This window comes from Cyprinodon tularosa, unplaced genomic scaffold (genome assembly GCF_016077235.1).
Source record: "Cyprinodon tularosa strain WSP-4 unplaced genomic scaffold, ASM1607723v1 ctg478, whole genome shotgun sequence".
Taxonomy (NCBI): domain Eukaryota; kingdom Metazoa; phylum Chordata; class Actinopteri; order Cyprinodontiformes; family Cyprinodontidae; genus Cyprinodon; species Cyprinodon tularosa.
Window position 1 is genome coordinate 106530 of NW_024039205.1, and position 16351 is coordinate 122880.

The 16351-nt window shown below is 36.1% G+C and overlaps 1 protein-coding gene across 11 annotated transcripts in view; it reads right to left on the reverse strand.

The window, feature by feature from the left end:
• LOC119794382 (cAMP-specific 3',5'-cyclic phosphodiesterase 4C-like) overlaps nt 1-16351 on the reverse strand; it is a 168172-nt gene that overhangs the window by 15412 nt on the left and 136409 nt on the right. For 8 of the 11 annotated variants that reach the window (XM_038301908.1, XM_038301909.1, XM_038301911.1 and 5 more), the window contains 6 exons: nt 10237-10428; nt 8295-8336; nt 6154-6190; nt 3916-3989; nt 3780-3829; nt 2041-2153 (listed from right to left, as the gene is read on the reverse strand). In XM_038301908.1, the coding sequence (XP_038157836.1) occupies nt 2041-2153; nt 3780-3829; nt 3916-3989; nt 6154-6190; nt 8295-8336; nt 10237-10428 (508 nt within the window). The remainder of the gene's footprint in view (nt 1-2040; nt 2154-3779; nt 3830-3915; nt 3990-6153; nt 6191-8294; nt 8337-10236; nt 10429-16351) is intronic. The other 3 variants (XM_038301913.1, XM_038301912.1, XM_038301910.1) reach the window with 1 other exon arrangement.

Below are 16351 nucleotides of genomic sequence, written 5' to 3' on the forward strand. Positions count from 1 at the left end.
TTTACCACAGAATCAACTTTATTGTCACTTTCCCTGTACACTCATTACCTTTTTTTCAGGTAGGGTCTACTTGAACCTACTAACAGGCAAATTAATATAGCAAACATTATCTGATTGGGTGTTTCAATTTTAGACAATTCTTAAGGCCCAATTCATGTTTGCTTCACAGCAAAACCGACATTACTCTATCCTACTTAGAAATGACAGCCTGTGCAAACAAAGCTTCACAAAGTTGTCAATATTTTTGAGCTAAGTTAAATAAAACCAAGGCAGTAGTCTCCTAATAGAAGTAGGCTTGGATACTGTAAATTTGATCTGACAAAGTTTAAAGTGTTAGACAAAATGAAAATGTACATTTAATCTCAACGTATGCAAAGCTGTGAGAAACGCACTCCCCCAAAATGTGCATCTTTATTTGCAACAAAATTCATAAATTAAAGTTGCATAGCTGAATGCATTGGTATTATGTCCTACATATCTGTCCTATCTATATCTTTGCCTGTCTGTCATTTAAAATATCAGTAGCATCTATGAAGTTTATAAGTATCATGTCAGTAAGTTTAAACAGTGGGGATATTTTTATTTTACATTAATGGTTTTGCATTAAGTAGAGCTCATATTACCATAACACTTTTTATCCTGTTATAATAATAATGGATTACTTTTGTTAATCTTATCAACATGATATTCATGATGATATTCTAAATATAAATTTATGCTGATACAAACAGCTCTATGTTCTTCAGTACAGAATTCTGCACTAACATGGTAAAAAACAAAGCAGCAATGCAATTCTTGCCAAGAAGTTTTTCGAAAACAAAATCCTTGATGTTTTTTTTTCTCATTTATCTCCGTGGTGAGGTCCACATTGGTTATGTAACAGCTTCGGCACATTGGGATGGTAAGAGGAAGGAAGGGCTCTGTGTAAGGAGGGATGCTGGTGTGTTTACATTTGTATGACAAATATGGGTGCACCCAAACACATGCATTACCCTGGAGGTAAAATGGTGTAGGTCATTTCCTCTGCAATGATTCAGTACTTTTTCTGAGCTTGCAAACACATGAGGACAGAACGTTTAAATGTAGCATGCTTATGACACTTCTGTCATTATAATTCCTTTCCCCCTATCTGTATCCCTGATCAGAATAACTATAGAACCAGTCCTGCAAAAGATCACTCTACTATGCCAAGGAAACTCCACACCCACCCTTGTAAAGCCACCATCACCTATCAGATCCAACAGTAAACAAGGAAAATCCAGCTATCACTCACCTGTCTGAGTCTCCAGCACCGGCAAACCCAAACTGCCAGCAGATGCATGTCAGCAAATGCATGCTGGTGTAAGTAGAATAAAAAAATCCAAGTTTTTTCAGTAACTGACTGCACTGTGGACTATCTTAACATAAAAAGGAATTCTTATAGAGGTCCAAGTTCCCACAGTCCCAGCGCTGTTCAGGAGATAAGGTTGGGGTACAGGGATGGGATGGAAAGAGCACCATCAGCAGTGTTAGGGTGGCTGTTGACTGCAGTCCCTAATCCAGCTACTGTTACACACTGTCAATGAGAAGGAGGGATGGAGGGAGATTCTGTAAGGAACTCTCCTCTCTGTCCTGCATGCTCCCTCCACCCTCCAGCTCACTCTGACCAATAGTATTTGTCTGGCTTTAGAGGCTGGGTGAATAACTGGCAGCTGATTGGCCGATGGTATGGCTGGGGAGCCACACAGAGATGAGAAACAGAAAGAAGTGATGCTAATTAACTCTTTCAGATGAGGCATGTGGTACTTATAAAGCCCAGTGTGCCTTTTAAAACTGATGGATTGCTTTTCTTTCCCATATTGAAATTTATTGTTGATGTCTTCAATCAATATAAATATTTTTTTCCTTCTAAACTCATTAAAATAAGTCTAATAACTCCTTTTTTAACTTGCAGGATAAATCCTTTTTTACAATAAAAACTAGAATGTGTTTAAATATGTTAAATAGAAAAATGCTGTAGCATCATTCTATTGCATGAAGCTGAGAGGCATGCTAGTTTACCTTATTGGATGCCATCTCACTGACTGAGTGTCTTGTCTGAAGAGTCTCTAGCTGATCCAGACACCAATCCAGCTCTTCCAGAGTCTCCATCGCCAGCTTCTGATAAGGTTCTTCTAAAAAAGGTCAAAAATAAACATTTCAGGTAAAAGTTGGGAAAACAGAGGGTTTGACTTAAAAATAGGGATGCACGATATTGGGATTTTGGCCGATATCCGATATGCCGATATTTTAAAACTCATGTAGCCGATAACCGATATCGATACCGATGTTAAAGCTAGACAAAAATAAGTAGTCATTGAAAATAGCAGTTTTGTTATCCATTTCTGACACTTTGAAAAATAATATACTCAAATATATTTTCATATGCTGATATCAAATTGATTTTTAAAAACGCGGTATCGATCTATTTTACTTTCAAAATCTCGTGAAATTTCATCGTTCGGTTACAAATTCTCGTGATATTTTGCAAATTCTTGTGAGATTTTGTTAGTAAAATAGATCGATACCGCGTCAATATATCAACATATAAAAATATGGCAAAATTTTGTGAATTTTAGGGGTATTTCGTAGCATAACGATGAAATATAGCAATATTTCATTAGTAAAAGAGATTGATTTGGTGTTTTTAAATGGCAATATATCAGCATATGAAGATATTGTGATATTTTAATGTATCAATATTTTTTCCCTCGTCTTTAGAAGTTTTTAAGTCTGTAAAAAAGAAGTTTTTGAGGAAGAAGTAGTAGTATTTTTTATTTTTATTTTTTTAGACTTTAGAAACTCAGAAGCTGATCAAATATCGGGTTAAATATCGGTGGGGTGGCCGATATCCGATATTCAGTTTTAAGGCCGATACCGATAGGGGGCCGATTATATTGTGCATCCCTACTTAAAAACTTTAAAGTTTGACTTAAAAAATAAAACAAGTCATGGTTTGGAGAAGCACATCGGAGTCTTAAATTTGTATCACAGTTACTCGTCAACTGTGAGTCATGGAATCTAAAACCAGATAATTATTTTGTCTGATTCTTAGTAATTAAACAGCATTTTATTACATAGCATCAATATTTGATTCATCAGAAAAACAAAACAACACTAGGTACAGAAACCTTTGTTTTCAATTACAGATAACAGACTTTTCCTGTAGTTCTTGATGAGGTTTAAGGTCGTTCTGTCCTCAAAGAACAATGTTTCCACCTTTATGACTCACTTTTTGTATAGCTGTCTTTGTTTAGTCCCCTTCCTTCTTCCTCCTAACAAGGCAAGTGGAGTTAGACCTAAACTATGTGTGTCTCATCAGACCATATGACCGTAGCCCATTCCTCCACTGCATCATCCAGATGGTCTCTGGCAAACCTTAGGACGGGCCAGGAAATGTGCTGTCATTTTCAATTATTTCCATTTACACCAAACTGCTTCCCTAATTTCCTCTAGCCCATTCCAGTCTTGCGCAGGTCTCCCTGGTCTCGGCCATTGTGGAGAGGTTAGAGTTAGTTTAAGTGTGTGAAAAGGTCTCTTAAATAAAGATAATAAGTTCAAACAGGTAAACAGACCTGGTATCCAGAATTCTAACTGTTGGTGGGTAATTAAATACTTTTGTCATACTATAAAATGCAAAAGAAGCACTTAAAAGTCAGAAAATGTGATTTAACTACATGCTGGGCGACTAGGAAAACCTGCAACATGAGGTGATGGATGAATTACTTGTTTGCACCAACGTAGTCCGCTGACAAACTGACCTGAAAGACACGGCTTGCACAAAGGAGGCTGACTGGTGCTCGATGGTCGCCTAGAACAAAGTAAATAAGGTCAAAATAAATAATTAAATAAATAACATCAATTTGTTTGTCATTTAGACCATAATTCTACACTTACTTGTTTACCACACGGTCTTGGAGATGCGTTAAAGCAGCAACATTACTTCTTACTGTTCGCAGACTGGCTAAAACCTACAGAAAATAAAAGATGTATGAATAAACCTGAGAGACTCTTTAGAGGAGTAACACAGATTTCTGTAGAGAGGTTCTGTTAAGATGGTTAAGACCTCTGAATAAGCAACTTTAAACTTTGTTGAAACAAAGATCAGTTCAAAAGCCGGACCAAACGCAAAACAAATGCTTGCAGAAATAGTTATTAGTACAAACTCAACTCTAACTTTGTAATCTTTGCAATTTTCTATTTTTATTAACCATTATTTTTCTCAGCAGACATTGTCTAAAACTATGTTTATTAAACATCATTAAAGGTGTACCATCAGGGTTATAAAAAATGTAAAAAATCAGTTTTCCTTTTCCTTTTTGCACACTCTTTGTAAGTGCTAGGGAATCGCGGTGACAGCAACAATAATGTATAAAAATGCACAGTAATATTAAAATAGCACCCCATAGGCTCAGTTTATACAGCTTAAACTCAAAAGTGATTTCAGTTCAATTCAAAAATAATTTATTAATCCCAAAGTTCCGGTACAACCTGGCAGGGGAACGCAGTGTCCGATATTTTGGGGTGAGTTACACTTTAGGAATTCCTAGCATACTCTCCATACTCCAGAGGACATCAGCACATTTAGGTATCCTTTAACTGTTTTTTGACAAATGCATTTTTTTTTTTTTTTTACAACAATTATAAGTAAATTCTGCAAATTTTATAATTACATACAAGTATTGCAAGAGTCTGGTTGATTACTCCATTAACTTCCTAAATAAAAACACATTGTGGCACTATGACCCAAAACTTATCTAAAATAATTTGATTGACTAAAGCTCCTTGTTTTTCTAAAGTGTCTTTTAGATTTTACTTCAGTGTCAGTGCCGTCGCCCAGCATGAAATATTCCCAGCTTAAAACTAACACACATTTAAAAAAATAAAAGAGAAATAAATATCTGCAAAATGTATACCTGCTGCTGATGAAATGGCATAACACATTAGTTAATGGTATTATAAACCAGAACACAAGTGTAAAAGGAAGATATTAGCAAGTCAATTATCCTAATGATTCCAACAACCTGTTTATCAGCTATTCTCCTAATAGTTTGTGAAATGTAGCTTCAAAATGGTGTTACCTTATTATTATTGATGGGCTATATTCTCACAGTAGGATGCTGCCTTGACTGTTTTAAGATGTTAGTTTTTGTATTTAACTCTTGTATGTTTCTTTTTTTTAAGGGAGGTTGAAATGTAGCAACATCTTTTTCTATCCAGCTTAGTGGCAGAGAAAAAAAAAAACAGGTGGTGGAGGGACAAGTCTTCATTACACTGCTGGGGAAACCTCTCATCTTTAGACGTAGGAAGCTTTTTCAATCATAAATGACATTTAAATAAGTATCATTATAGACAAATGATCTGAATCATTCAAATGTTGAAAAAGAAATCACACCTTAAAAAACAAAGCACAGCATAAATCAGTGTAGCCTTTTGGACTTAGAGCAGCTCACTGTCAATTCGCAACTTAAGACTGTAAATAAATAAGTGTGCTGATGATTATGGTTAAAAAAAATACATATTGAGTTTCCTCCAGGTGAAACCCAGAGTAATGAATAGAGAAATCCCTCGTGCAGAGAGAGCTGAGGGGATAAATAGTCAGAACAAGCTGTGCAGTACAAAGAGAATGTGTGTGGGTGTTTTCTGTGAAAAATGAACCATCTTTTAATTCTCAGACTGATGAGTAACCTCCTTCATGGAGGTACATAGATTTTACAGGCAGGATTACTGCAACAATTTTATAAAATCAATTTAGAGAAAACATCTCGCTGAGCATACAATTATTAGATAATCCCAGACCACAGAAAGGCAGAAGAAGTTTAGTATTTGATATATGAGTCAAATCTTTGACATTTTTTCAACCATTTCATTTACAACATGCAGAATTGTAGTATATTACCACCCAATGGAATATAAAGACAATTAACAGAAAACACTTATAAATGTGTTTTTTTTCTGTTCTTTAGTCTAAACTAATTCATTTAATTATGCTTATGGGGTCCAACTACACTAGAGATTGAATAAAAAAATCTATCATTTTTTCTAGGGTTATTAAACCTTTGCTGGGATACACTTTTTGGTTAATTCAAATATGAGAAACATCAACTTTCAGGAAAATGCATTGATGGGACTAACCTGTGCAAATGGAGTCACAATCATGTCTTCTCCATGCCTGAAACGTACACATACAAACATTTGAATAAATCCATGGAAAGGGAGAGGCATATGATTCAAAACTTGCAGACAAATAAACACAAAACACAAGGATATTGGAGGGCAGCTGCATTTTGTTGAAACCATACATATTGGGTCTGTGCTCAAGTCTAGGTGAAGGGAATGGAGAGTGGGTTGTTCTATTTACACAAATGCAAAACATCTCTAAAGCTGATGAAGATTAAAAAGAAGGAAAATACTAAAATTATCTGGACTGATTGGCTTAAAATGTTCCAGTTGGTAATCCAGCCACAAACCCATGTTTCTTCTTCAGAAAAGGCTTACAGGTTTGTGCATTAACAGCAAAAAGCAGGCGAGGAGCAGTGTTCATGCTCTGAGTGCTGTTTGGAGAGGAGTCTACAGCATGCACCTTAGAGGGATAGTTCACAATTTTTTTTGAAGAAGGATCCTGTTATGATGTTATGGCTAAAAAGACCTTACCTGCAGATTAGAACTTCCTAAACCTCTTTGCTTTTATTAAAAACATTTGACTTTCAGCTACCAAATATGTAAAATTGAAATTCTGTCATTAACAAGTACCTCATGTTAAAAAAAGGCATATAAAAATCTTAATACTTAATTACTTAATATCTTAAGTAATCCCAGTATAATAAACTCAGAGGTGTCGTAAAGCACATCAGTGAACAAATATCCCTAAGACAAAGAGCACAGTCAGTGATGAAGTTGATAGATGTTTAAAGCTCAACTAGACAAGTTAACGACAACTACGTTTTGAGCATTTAACAAAACAATGTTGAGTCCATTATCTTAAACTGAAAGAGTACCTAACCCTACCAGAGCATGGACGCCACCCTGTATAACATGCTGGACAAACACAGCATTAATCAGAGGCAGCCGAAACGGTCCATAGAAACTTGGAAGGAGCTGCAGAGATCAACAGCTCAGAGGGAAGAAACTTTTAAGAAAACAATGAGCAGCCATGCTCTCTATAAAGCTGTGGGGCAACGATAAAGTCATTTTTAAAGAAAGCTATGAAAAGTTAATTTCCTTGTTTTGACAAAATGTAGAGGACAGTGACTAAGAAGGTGCTCTGGTCAGTGAAGACCAAAACTAAACACTACAAGTAAGTGCTATACAGTATATCAAGGAGCCAATACCCATAAGTACAGCATCTTATGCTGTGGGGATGCTATTCTATAGCAGGAATGGTGTTTAGCACTGATGGGAGTATGGATGATGCTAAACACAAGCCAGTATTGGAGGAAAACTGATGCTCTATATCCAAAGATAAATGGACACAATACCAGTTTTAAGATGTGCAAAGCTGGTCGACACACTCAAAGAGTATTGCTGCTGTGATTGAAATGAATGTTCTGCTTATTTTTCAACTTTCTTAATTTCCATATATTGGATTTAATGTTGCTTCATGCGATGTTGAATACCTCAAATATCATTTTATAAGCTAAGTCTGCTATTAACTTCTTATTAGATCCATCTCTGATGCGTCTTTGACATATGGAGTATTTTGTTCACTGATGTAATCAAATAAATCAATAAAATAACAGGTATGATATGTTTACTAATTAGGTGACTTCTTTTGGATTTGAATTTTAGTTAAAGGTACCAGATTAAAAAGAGTGTATACTAAATTTATTGAACATTTCTAATGTTTGCTTATGAAAAGAACATCATTTCTTACAACTTTACAGTTGTGCACTACTTTGTGTGTGGTTGATACGTAACAACATGGTTTTTGCAATTCTCTGCGTGTTCATTAAGTGAGATAATAACTAGTCATCATAACCTCATAACAGAAAGCCCCTTTAAAAAAAAAAAAAAAACTTTCCCTTCAAAAAACTTAAACATCATGCTGCAGGGAAAATTAAGTCTGTGCATCACATTTTGACGCTGTGTGAAATCAGTCCCAGATTCATTCTCCCAATGAAAAATGAAGTATGGGTGATTTCATTCCTGTCAAATGCTTGCTTAGACTTCATGTTCAAGACAAGGTGACTTGGAAGCACAAGGATCGGGAGACATAAGGGAGCCCAAAGGGGAAAGACAGGAAAACAAAACACAGGACTCTTCACACGTTGTCTCACCGAGGTAGCCAATTAACTTCCCAATGCTTCAATCCTTCCTCCCTTTAAAACAAAGGAGCGAGAGCTATTGGTGGTCGAGGCCCTATGTACACAGTGACTGTCTCTAAACAGACTTCTAGCTGCACAGATAATTCTTTAGGTATAGAAATCAAAACAAACGAAAGGCGAAACAGGCCGTTAATCGGCTGAAAGTTGAATCTTAAGCTTTGCTCCTAAAAGGCTTCAAAGCCAGATGCAAAATAGCATCTAAAACAATGAGAGTACAATCTAAAGATGCACCAATCAGGCTTTTCCTGGAAAACACCATATTTTGTTGCCAAATAATATCTGACCAGCTGATTTGTCTTTTTCTTAAAGGTCAAACCTGGCCTGGTTTTATATATATGCAGTAGGTTATCCAGCAAAAAATAAAGGAATTATAAGAACATCCTCACTTTATGCTACGTTCACACCAAACATGATTTGAGCAGCAAAGAAATGTCTGCTATTATATTCTTATTCTTTGATGCTTGTCCACATTAAGGTGCAATGCATGTCAAGTACAGTTTATACAGATGCATCTGATCCATGTATTGATCTTTTGTTCAATGGCAGAGTGGCTTTGCTATATTTTCTGTGATAAGTGGTTAAAAATGAGTTTTAATATGTTTTAAAGCACATCACCCTGCATTAAAATATTATTTTGCTGTTGGAGCCGTACAGACCTCCATATACCAGTGGTAAGCCATCACTAGGAGTCTCCGGCAGTAGCTGCATCAAGCCTGCGCCTCTTGGGGCTTTTCCCCAAGTGTTGGTGTTGGCTGGAAGTAGATATCAGCTTTTTTCAGGTATGTGGTATAAACTGCAGGCACCAGAACTTAGAGTTCTGCATAAGCAGTGCTGAGGGCCCCTGCCAGCTTCCAGATCAGCTTCTCTGATTGATTGATGTGGCACATCGAGCAGCAAAAGTTCACATTTTCCAAGTCCAGCATCTACTACTGGTAAAGCATCAAGCATCTCAAATGCTTAAATGCTCATGAGACGCTAGTGCAGCTGCTCAGATGCTTCAAGATGAGCTGCTTGAGCTGCAATAACTTTTGAAGCTCCTTGTTGCACTTCAAGCATAGACCTTGCATGTAAACCAGCTGCTTCTGCCGCTAAAATTGTGTTTGGTTTAAATGAAGCATAAGTCTTTAATAAATTCTAAAAAGGGCCTAAAGTGTTATTGTCTTAACAGAATAAAAAGTTCAGAGATTGCCATTCTGATGGTGCTATTGATGAGGAGGTTGGCACATTTTCAGAAGTTGTATGTTAAAATTCAGATACTGACTATTTGCAGCTCATCCAGAGAGAGCTCTCACAGCAAGATGCTTTTTGCAGTACATCTCTTCTTAAAATGATCTACTTAAAATACAACAGTGTGGAAACCATCCAATTGAAACATTCACTGGTTTAGAAAAGTATAAGCTGTTACTGAGGATCAGAATTCAAACAAACAAACAAAAAATTGGATTGCATTTTGTTTTTGTTTTTTCTTACTCTTTTTTGCACAACTTTAGATTTTCTCTTTTGGTTTTAATGCAAAATATTAAATCAATGTAAACAAATATAACATGTATCACTATTTTAATCTTATGTAGACAAAATAATGTATTTTTAAAGGTAAGAAAACATTTAGTCTCTTTTTACAGTCACACAATTTAATATTGATTCTATTCTTTACCTTAGCATGTAGTTCAAATGTTAATTTTTCCCAATGATTCAATGTTAAGAGTCTCCATCTTGGCAGGCGTACATCTTTTAAGTCATGGTGAAAAGCTATCTCCACCCTTTACCACTCTACAATACAGCTCTAATGCAAATCAAGCTCTTCAATCGTTCAGTTGGAGACAAAGCAGATCCTTCAGGGTTCCTGGTCAATGTGAGGTACAACTACAAGAACACAGCATGTCTATTTACTCACAGGTCGCTGGCAGTGGAGGAGTTGCGAGACATGGCTTTGGGCGACAGATCAAAGTCTGAGTCGGAGCGGTAGAGGAAAGACTCACGGCGCTGACTGTGAGGGAAGTTGCCCTGAAGGACCAGACCAGAGCCTGGGCTAGTCTGAGAGTCCAGTGGACTGCGACCCACCGACAGGCCATTCTCCACATCAAAACTGCAACGAGAAAAAAAAACATTCAACACACTAAAACACAACCAACCGAAACTTTTAAATATTTGTATGCCAGTTCTTATCATTTCTACCAAATAATGTGAAGTTATGTTTCCCTGACAAAACATGTGGCAGGTGTGGAGTATAAATAAAAAGAAAAACAAAAAGTGGTGGAGAGTTAAGTGTGCAGAAATGTTAACTTCCAAATCATTCATGTCAGGGTCCTACCTTTTTTTTCAAACTTAAATTTCTAGATTTCTCTCTCCAGTTTTTAAAATTATCAGACATTTAAGAAACAAACAAATAAATATTTGAGCTGCTTAAGTAGTGCAGTATTTAGTCCTTTTACTATTTTTAACAACAGGTTTGTTTGGCACTTAAATCACACCACGTGGTCAGAAGCCAGAAAAATTAATACTGACATGTTCAAAATTGAAGCAAAGTGCAAAAATGGGAAATGAAAATATAAACACTGCATATAAATTCATTTTAGTATTGTAGTCAATTTTAGTATTACCTTTTCTTTGCCTGGCAGGATACAAGTTAGGAAATTAATAACATTTTTTGGGTATTTTTCCCCTTTCTTTATACTTTATTCCATAAAAAAAGAGTGAAATAAAAACTTTTCAAGACTGTTAAAGCAGGCCATGTAAGAACCCTATAATGTTCAAAAGTATCCAAGCGTGCGATTGAACCTTCAGGCAGGGGAAGTTTTGTTTAGTACAGCTCTCTAGACTTTTTTATTTTTTAAAGTGCAGCCTTGATAATTGTAAGATCGTTTTAAGCGGCATATTTCCTGAAATTGTCAAGAGCTTTTTCTTGGCCACTGCCCGACTATTCAGCTAATATCAGTACCTTATACATGCGGTTCTCTATAAAAACCAAAATGAGAAAAATTAAACAATAATTAAATTCTACCCACTTGAAAACTACTATAAAGCATATCCAGGGTTTATTTTGTTCATTTTATATCTCAGCTTATCAGAATCAAAATGAACATAACCAGATGAAGCAATGTTATAGCCGAATTGGTCGTACCATGTAGGAGACCAAAGATTATTTAAGTAGTTTCTGTTTTAAATAAAGCGGTTGGATCATATTGTGTATTTTGTGTGAGTACAGTGACTTCAGTATTTTTTCAGGATATTATGTTTTAAAAATATTTTAGCTAAAAATATCAACAATTTTGAAAGAAATATGTTTTTAGCCAATATTGTACGACTTGATCCTTTAATCTCTGATGTTAGCGGTAACATTATAGGATGGTCAAAATTAAAGTCAGAGATGGATACTTTTAAAATGATTGAGGGTTGGTGTGAACAGCATTAATGATAATTATAATAATAATAATAATAATAATAATAATAAAAAAACAGTTGTGACGAATTGAACAGAATTTAAAATCATAAAACAAAAAAAGTTAAAATGACTCAATTTTGATTGATGGGGAGTCTTTAAGGCCCAGAAATAACATTGCTTCCTAACAGGAATCAGGGTCGGATGGAACAGACTGACCCAAATGCTCTGACAGCAGAACAAGAAATAAAAGAGGGTGAAAGTGCAAAACAAAATAGAAAAGTAAACTTCTAAAAAATGACACAATCGTACTGAACGCCCCCTAACAAACGCCACAAAAAGTCTTTAGATATCCTTCAATTGCAGAACGGGTCACCTTGTCAGCAATAGCTGTTCGCAGTCAAATATACTCATACGCACATCTTTCTGTGTGCGGTCTCCACATGACGTCAACGCCAACATGTTACATCAGCACAGCTACGACCTATAAACCCCTGCCCCAATGACAGCAGCTACTCTCCAGTTCTGCCCAATGGCAGCAGAAACAACTTTTATGGGGCAGAGCGTCAAGAGTTTAAAACTAGGCTTTGATTGCGTTTGCTGCTGTGAGCAGAACACCATCACATGTCTAAACATTTGGCCTCAATAAAAATCCCTTTTTACATTTGCTTGATCAGGAATGGAAAAATCTTTAGAATATTAACCTAGATAAAACAGTATTTTTTTCCCTAGACATTCACGCTGCTTTGGTTTGCTTTAAAAATAATATTCATTTTCAATTTATTTCTAAATCTGATTCTCCCAGGACAGTAGATATTCTGTGTATTTATTTCTGTGGGCTTTTTTTTTTTTTTTTTTTTGTCAATGGGATCCATTTTAGGCCACACTCAGCTGCACTCCCTCCTTCCTTGGTCATATCAATAGAAACCAAAGCACCAAGGTTGCCTCTCTGGCTATTTTTAGCCCTGCCTGCAGGGCTCTACCAGTAATAGTTCACATAAATGAAGCAGGGCTATTATGCAACTCATTGTGAATGGAACTAGTCCAATTCACAGAGAGATGAAGTGATGAGGATGGTGAGGAGGAGAAACCATTAAGGCTGCATCCATAGTGATGTGTTTAGCAGCTCACACCCGATTGGTGAGTTGAGATGGAGAGAGGCAGGGCTGCAGCAGCAGGATTTACCTCTATGAAAACACCCCACCCCCACTCTCAGCAGCAGCACCCCGCTCTGCACCCCCTCCTCCCCTTGGATCCCAGTAGTGGGCCGTGACGAGGCTCCAACAGAAGAGCCCAGTGACGTCAGAGGCTAAAAATAGATCTACCTGACAGGAAAGAGGTGAACTGGGAGACTAGTGGTGATGCTTACGTAGATGCCCCCCTCCTCCCTTTTTCTCTCCAGCCATCTCAGATGATTTGTCCTTCAAATATATGTTTAAGAGACTATTTTTAAATCCCACAATGTAACTCCAAGGATCAGCTCACCTCTCGACATCTTAACTTATTTTTTACATTTGTTTTCTCTTTCATTCAATCATCTCCTTCATCCTACACCCTTGATTTAAAAAAAGCTCAACCTGCTTTACTAATGATAATGGATGTTTGTCCTCAACATATTGGAAGTACATAACCTCCAAAAATACACCTATAACCTTGCACAGTTTGAAGCAGAAATAAACACATGCTCTGCACATGTATTTCCTGAAACATGCACTCAGGCATACAAAGTCACAAAAATAGATTTCTGAGCAAAAGCTGCATTTAAAATGAGCATTTTTTACTGGGGTAGTGTAAACAGAACATTATTAAATAAGGTATTTATATTATATTATAATAAATTATATATTATTATATAACAACAATATAGTCAAGGTTATATGTGAGGACTCTCATTTTATCCAGTGTATTTTAAATAAAAAAATTTTACATTTCTTTCTGGTCTTACTGGATCCTGAAGTGGTACTTTGCTTTATAAACATGTTAAACACTCAGAGGTTCTAAACTAGACCTCCAGATTTACATTAAAATATATATATTATTTTTTTCTAATCATATCCTCTTCTGTTATTGAAATCCAAGCCTTCAATTTAATTAAATTCAGTTCAGTTTGTTTCTATAGCACCAATTCACAACAAATGTAATCTCAAGGCATTTTACAGTTCACCAGATCATACAGTCAAATTGATTCAAAGTTTTCTATCTAAGGAAAACCAGTTAATTACATCGACTCATTGACTCAAAGACGATCCTTCCTTTCGACTGATAAGGCCAGCTGTAATGAGATGAAGTTTTCTTTCATAGTTATGCTGGGGTATAAACACAAAGTCAATGTGTCACAATGTATCTTTAAAGTTTGACTGATCAAATGGAAAAAAATCTATAACATATAGATAATCTATAATGCCCAAATTTAACTTATCAGTTATAGTAAAAAGTAAAGCAAGTTTTAAAATCTGAAATACAGATTCCAGAAGCTTTTAGTGGGGACATGGCACCCACTAGTGAACGATTTAAGGCACTGCAGCAGCTGTCAGTGTTGTTTGCGCCTCTATCTTGCAAAGTGTGCTACATTCTGCTGCTTTACAGCATATTGTTCTGCCGACGCTCTAAATTAATTTTCAGGTGCTGTGGACCACTAAGGTCAGCAAAACGTAGGTCACTACTGTACGTTTTGTTACAGATCACATTTTTTCACAATAAGAATAAATGAACTCTGATTCTGACATTGTTTTGTGTTTTACTCCTGTGTCTTGAGTTAAATATTCTGTCCTATTCAACAGGATGATATCTTCCTATATTTTGTTTTATTTGCACATAACTGACAGTTCATTGTTTTCTCTTGTACTCCTGCTGTTCCCAATGCAAGCATAAAGACTGACAGGAAAGCTGGTTCATTTTAAACTTGCTTGAACATTTGACCTCAATCTGTCTCCTGCCTCCTGCATTGTTCTCCATTTCTCTGACGTACATCACATCTTTTTTCTCTCTGGCTTTAAGTCTTTCTTAGTAAACTTTCCTCCCTCATAAACAAACAGTTGCCCGAACACCCACATCCTCACCTCTCCTTTTGTTCACAGGATGTTTAGTTTACCGCCTGGGGAGGAATTATTCTACAGAAAAGCAATGCAATGAATTGCTCAAGGTTTGACAGAGTGAATACATTTTTATGCATTTCGATTTTTTTTAATTAGGCTTCTTATTTTAACGTTTTTTTTTTTTTCACTCAAACATAAAAAAAAATCAATTTGTTTGTATAACAGACAAACAAACCATACCCTTGGAGCTCCAGGAGACAAATCTCTAAAAATCACATAAAACTATTGTTGCATTTGTTGCAACCACAAACTTCAGTGTATCTACTGGAATTTTTGAAATGGGGTGACACTATCAGACATGTTTTAAAAGTCCTTTTCAAATAAAAGCTGAAAACTGCTGAATGCATTTGTATAAAGAAGCATGTTTAGCTACAATCAAAACTGGACCTTTTTTTTTTTTTTTTTTTTAAAGATATCTCTTTCTACCTGTTTGCTTATTGTTTTGATGACAGTGAGCTCAGGCTCATTGACATTGGACGGATAACCTTGCTGCAGATTCCCAAAAAGACTTTGACCCAGACTTTGACTAGGCCATTACGACACCTACATTATACCTCCCTCCTAATCTCAATAAAGGCTCTTTAGTAAACCCCATGGTCCCATCCTCTAAAACCAGTTTTTGTGTCCCTGTTAAAGAAAAACATGATGCTGTTGCCCACATGTGTCACTGTGAGGGAGTTATATTAAAGGTGGCATGCAGTGTTTTCCTCCACACATAATGCTTTGCATGTGGGCCAAGAAGAACTGTATGGGACCATGTGGCCAGAGGAAGGGGAATTTAAAAAAGGACTTTCTGTTTTCCCACTTTCCTCTGGTGCTCTTCTCTAAAGGATAGATTTATTGGATGAATGATGAGAACTCTGTCACCTGGAACTTGGATCTCTCCAACTCAGTTATTAAGCTTCTCTGATGATGATCTCCTTGTTGAACAGTTCTCTATGGGATACTGTTATACAACATAACCCTAAATTAAACATACAATTTCATCCTCATTCAGTCGGCTGTGTTCCTTGGTCTTGTTCACAAATGTTTACATAAAGAAAAACCTTCAAACAGCATCTGGATTTATAGTGAGATCAAAATACAAACAGATGGATCCAATTTACTTAGAATATGCAGCTTGGAAGAATTATTTACACCAAATATAATTAAGGGGTATAAGATTAAAAAGAGGGCAGAGTATATCACACTTTTTTAAAACCATCAATTGTTTTCACTTTTCATTTAAGCACTATTTAGTTCTGTTTAATATAAAATTCCAGTAGAAAACAATAACTTTGAAATGTTAGAAAACATTCAAAGGAGAAAGATGAGCACAGCTTTCTGTTGAGTGGGGTGGGCACAGACTGAGACATGGATGTTTTGTTTGAAAATTGCCTTTTCCTGCAGTAAATAAACTAAATAAACTCCTGTTATCAAAACCGGACCTTATTCCATCTTTATAGGCAACTTGAAAAGACGTCATAAGGAAAATGCTCAATCAGTTCCAGTTGTTGTCCAGCTCTGTGAAGAGGCCCATGGGAGCCAGAGCTAAG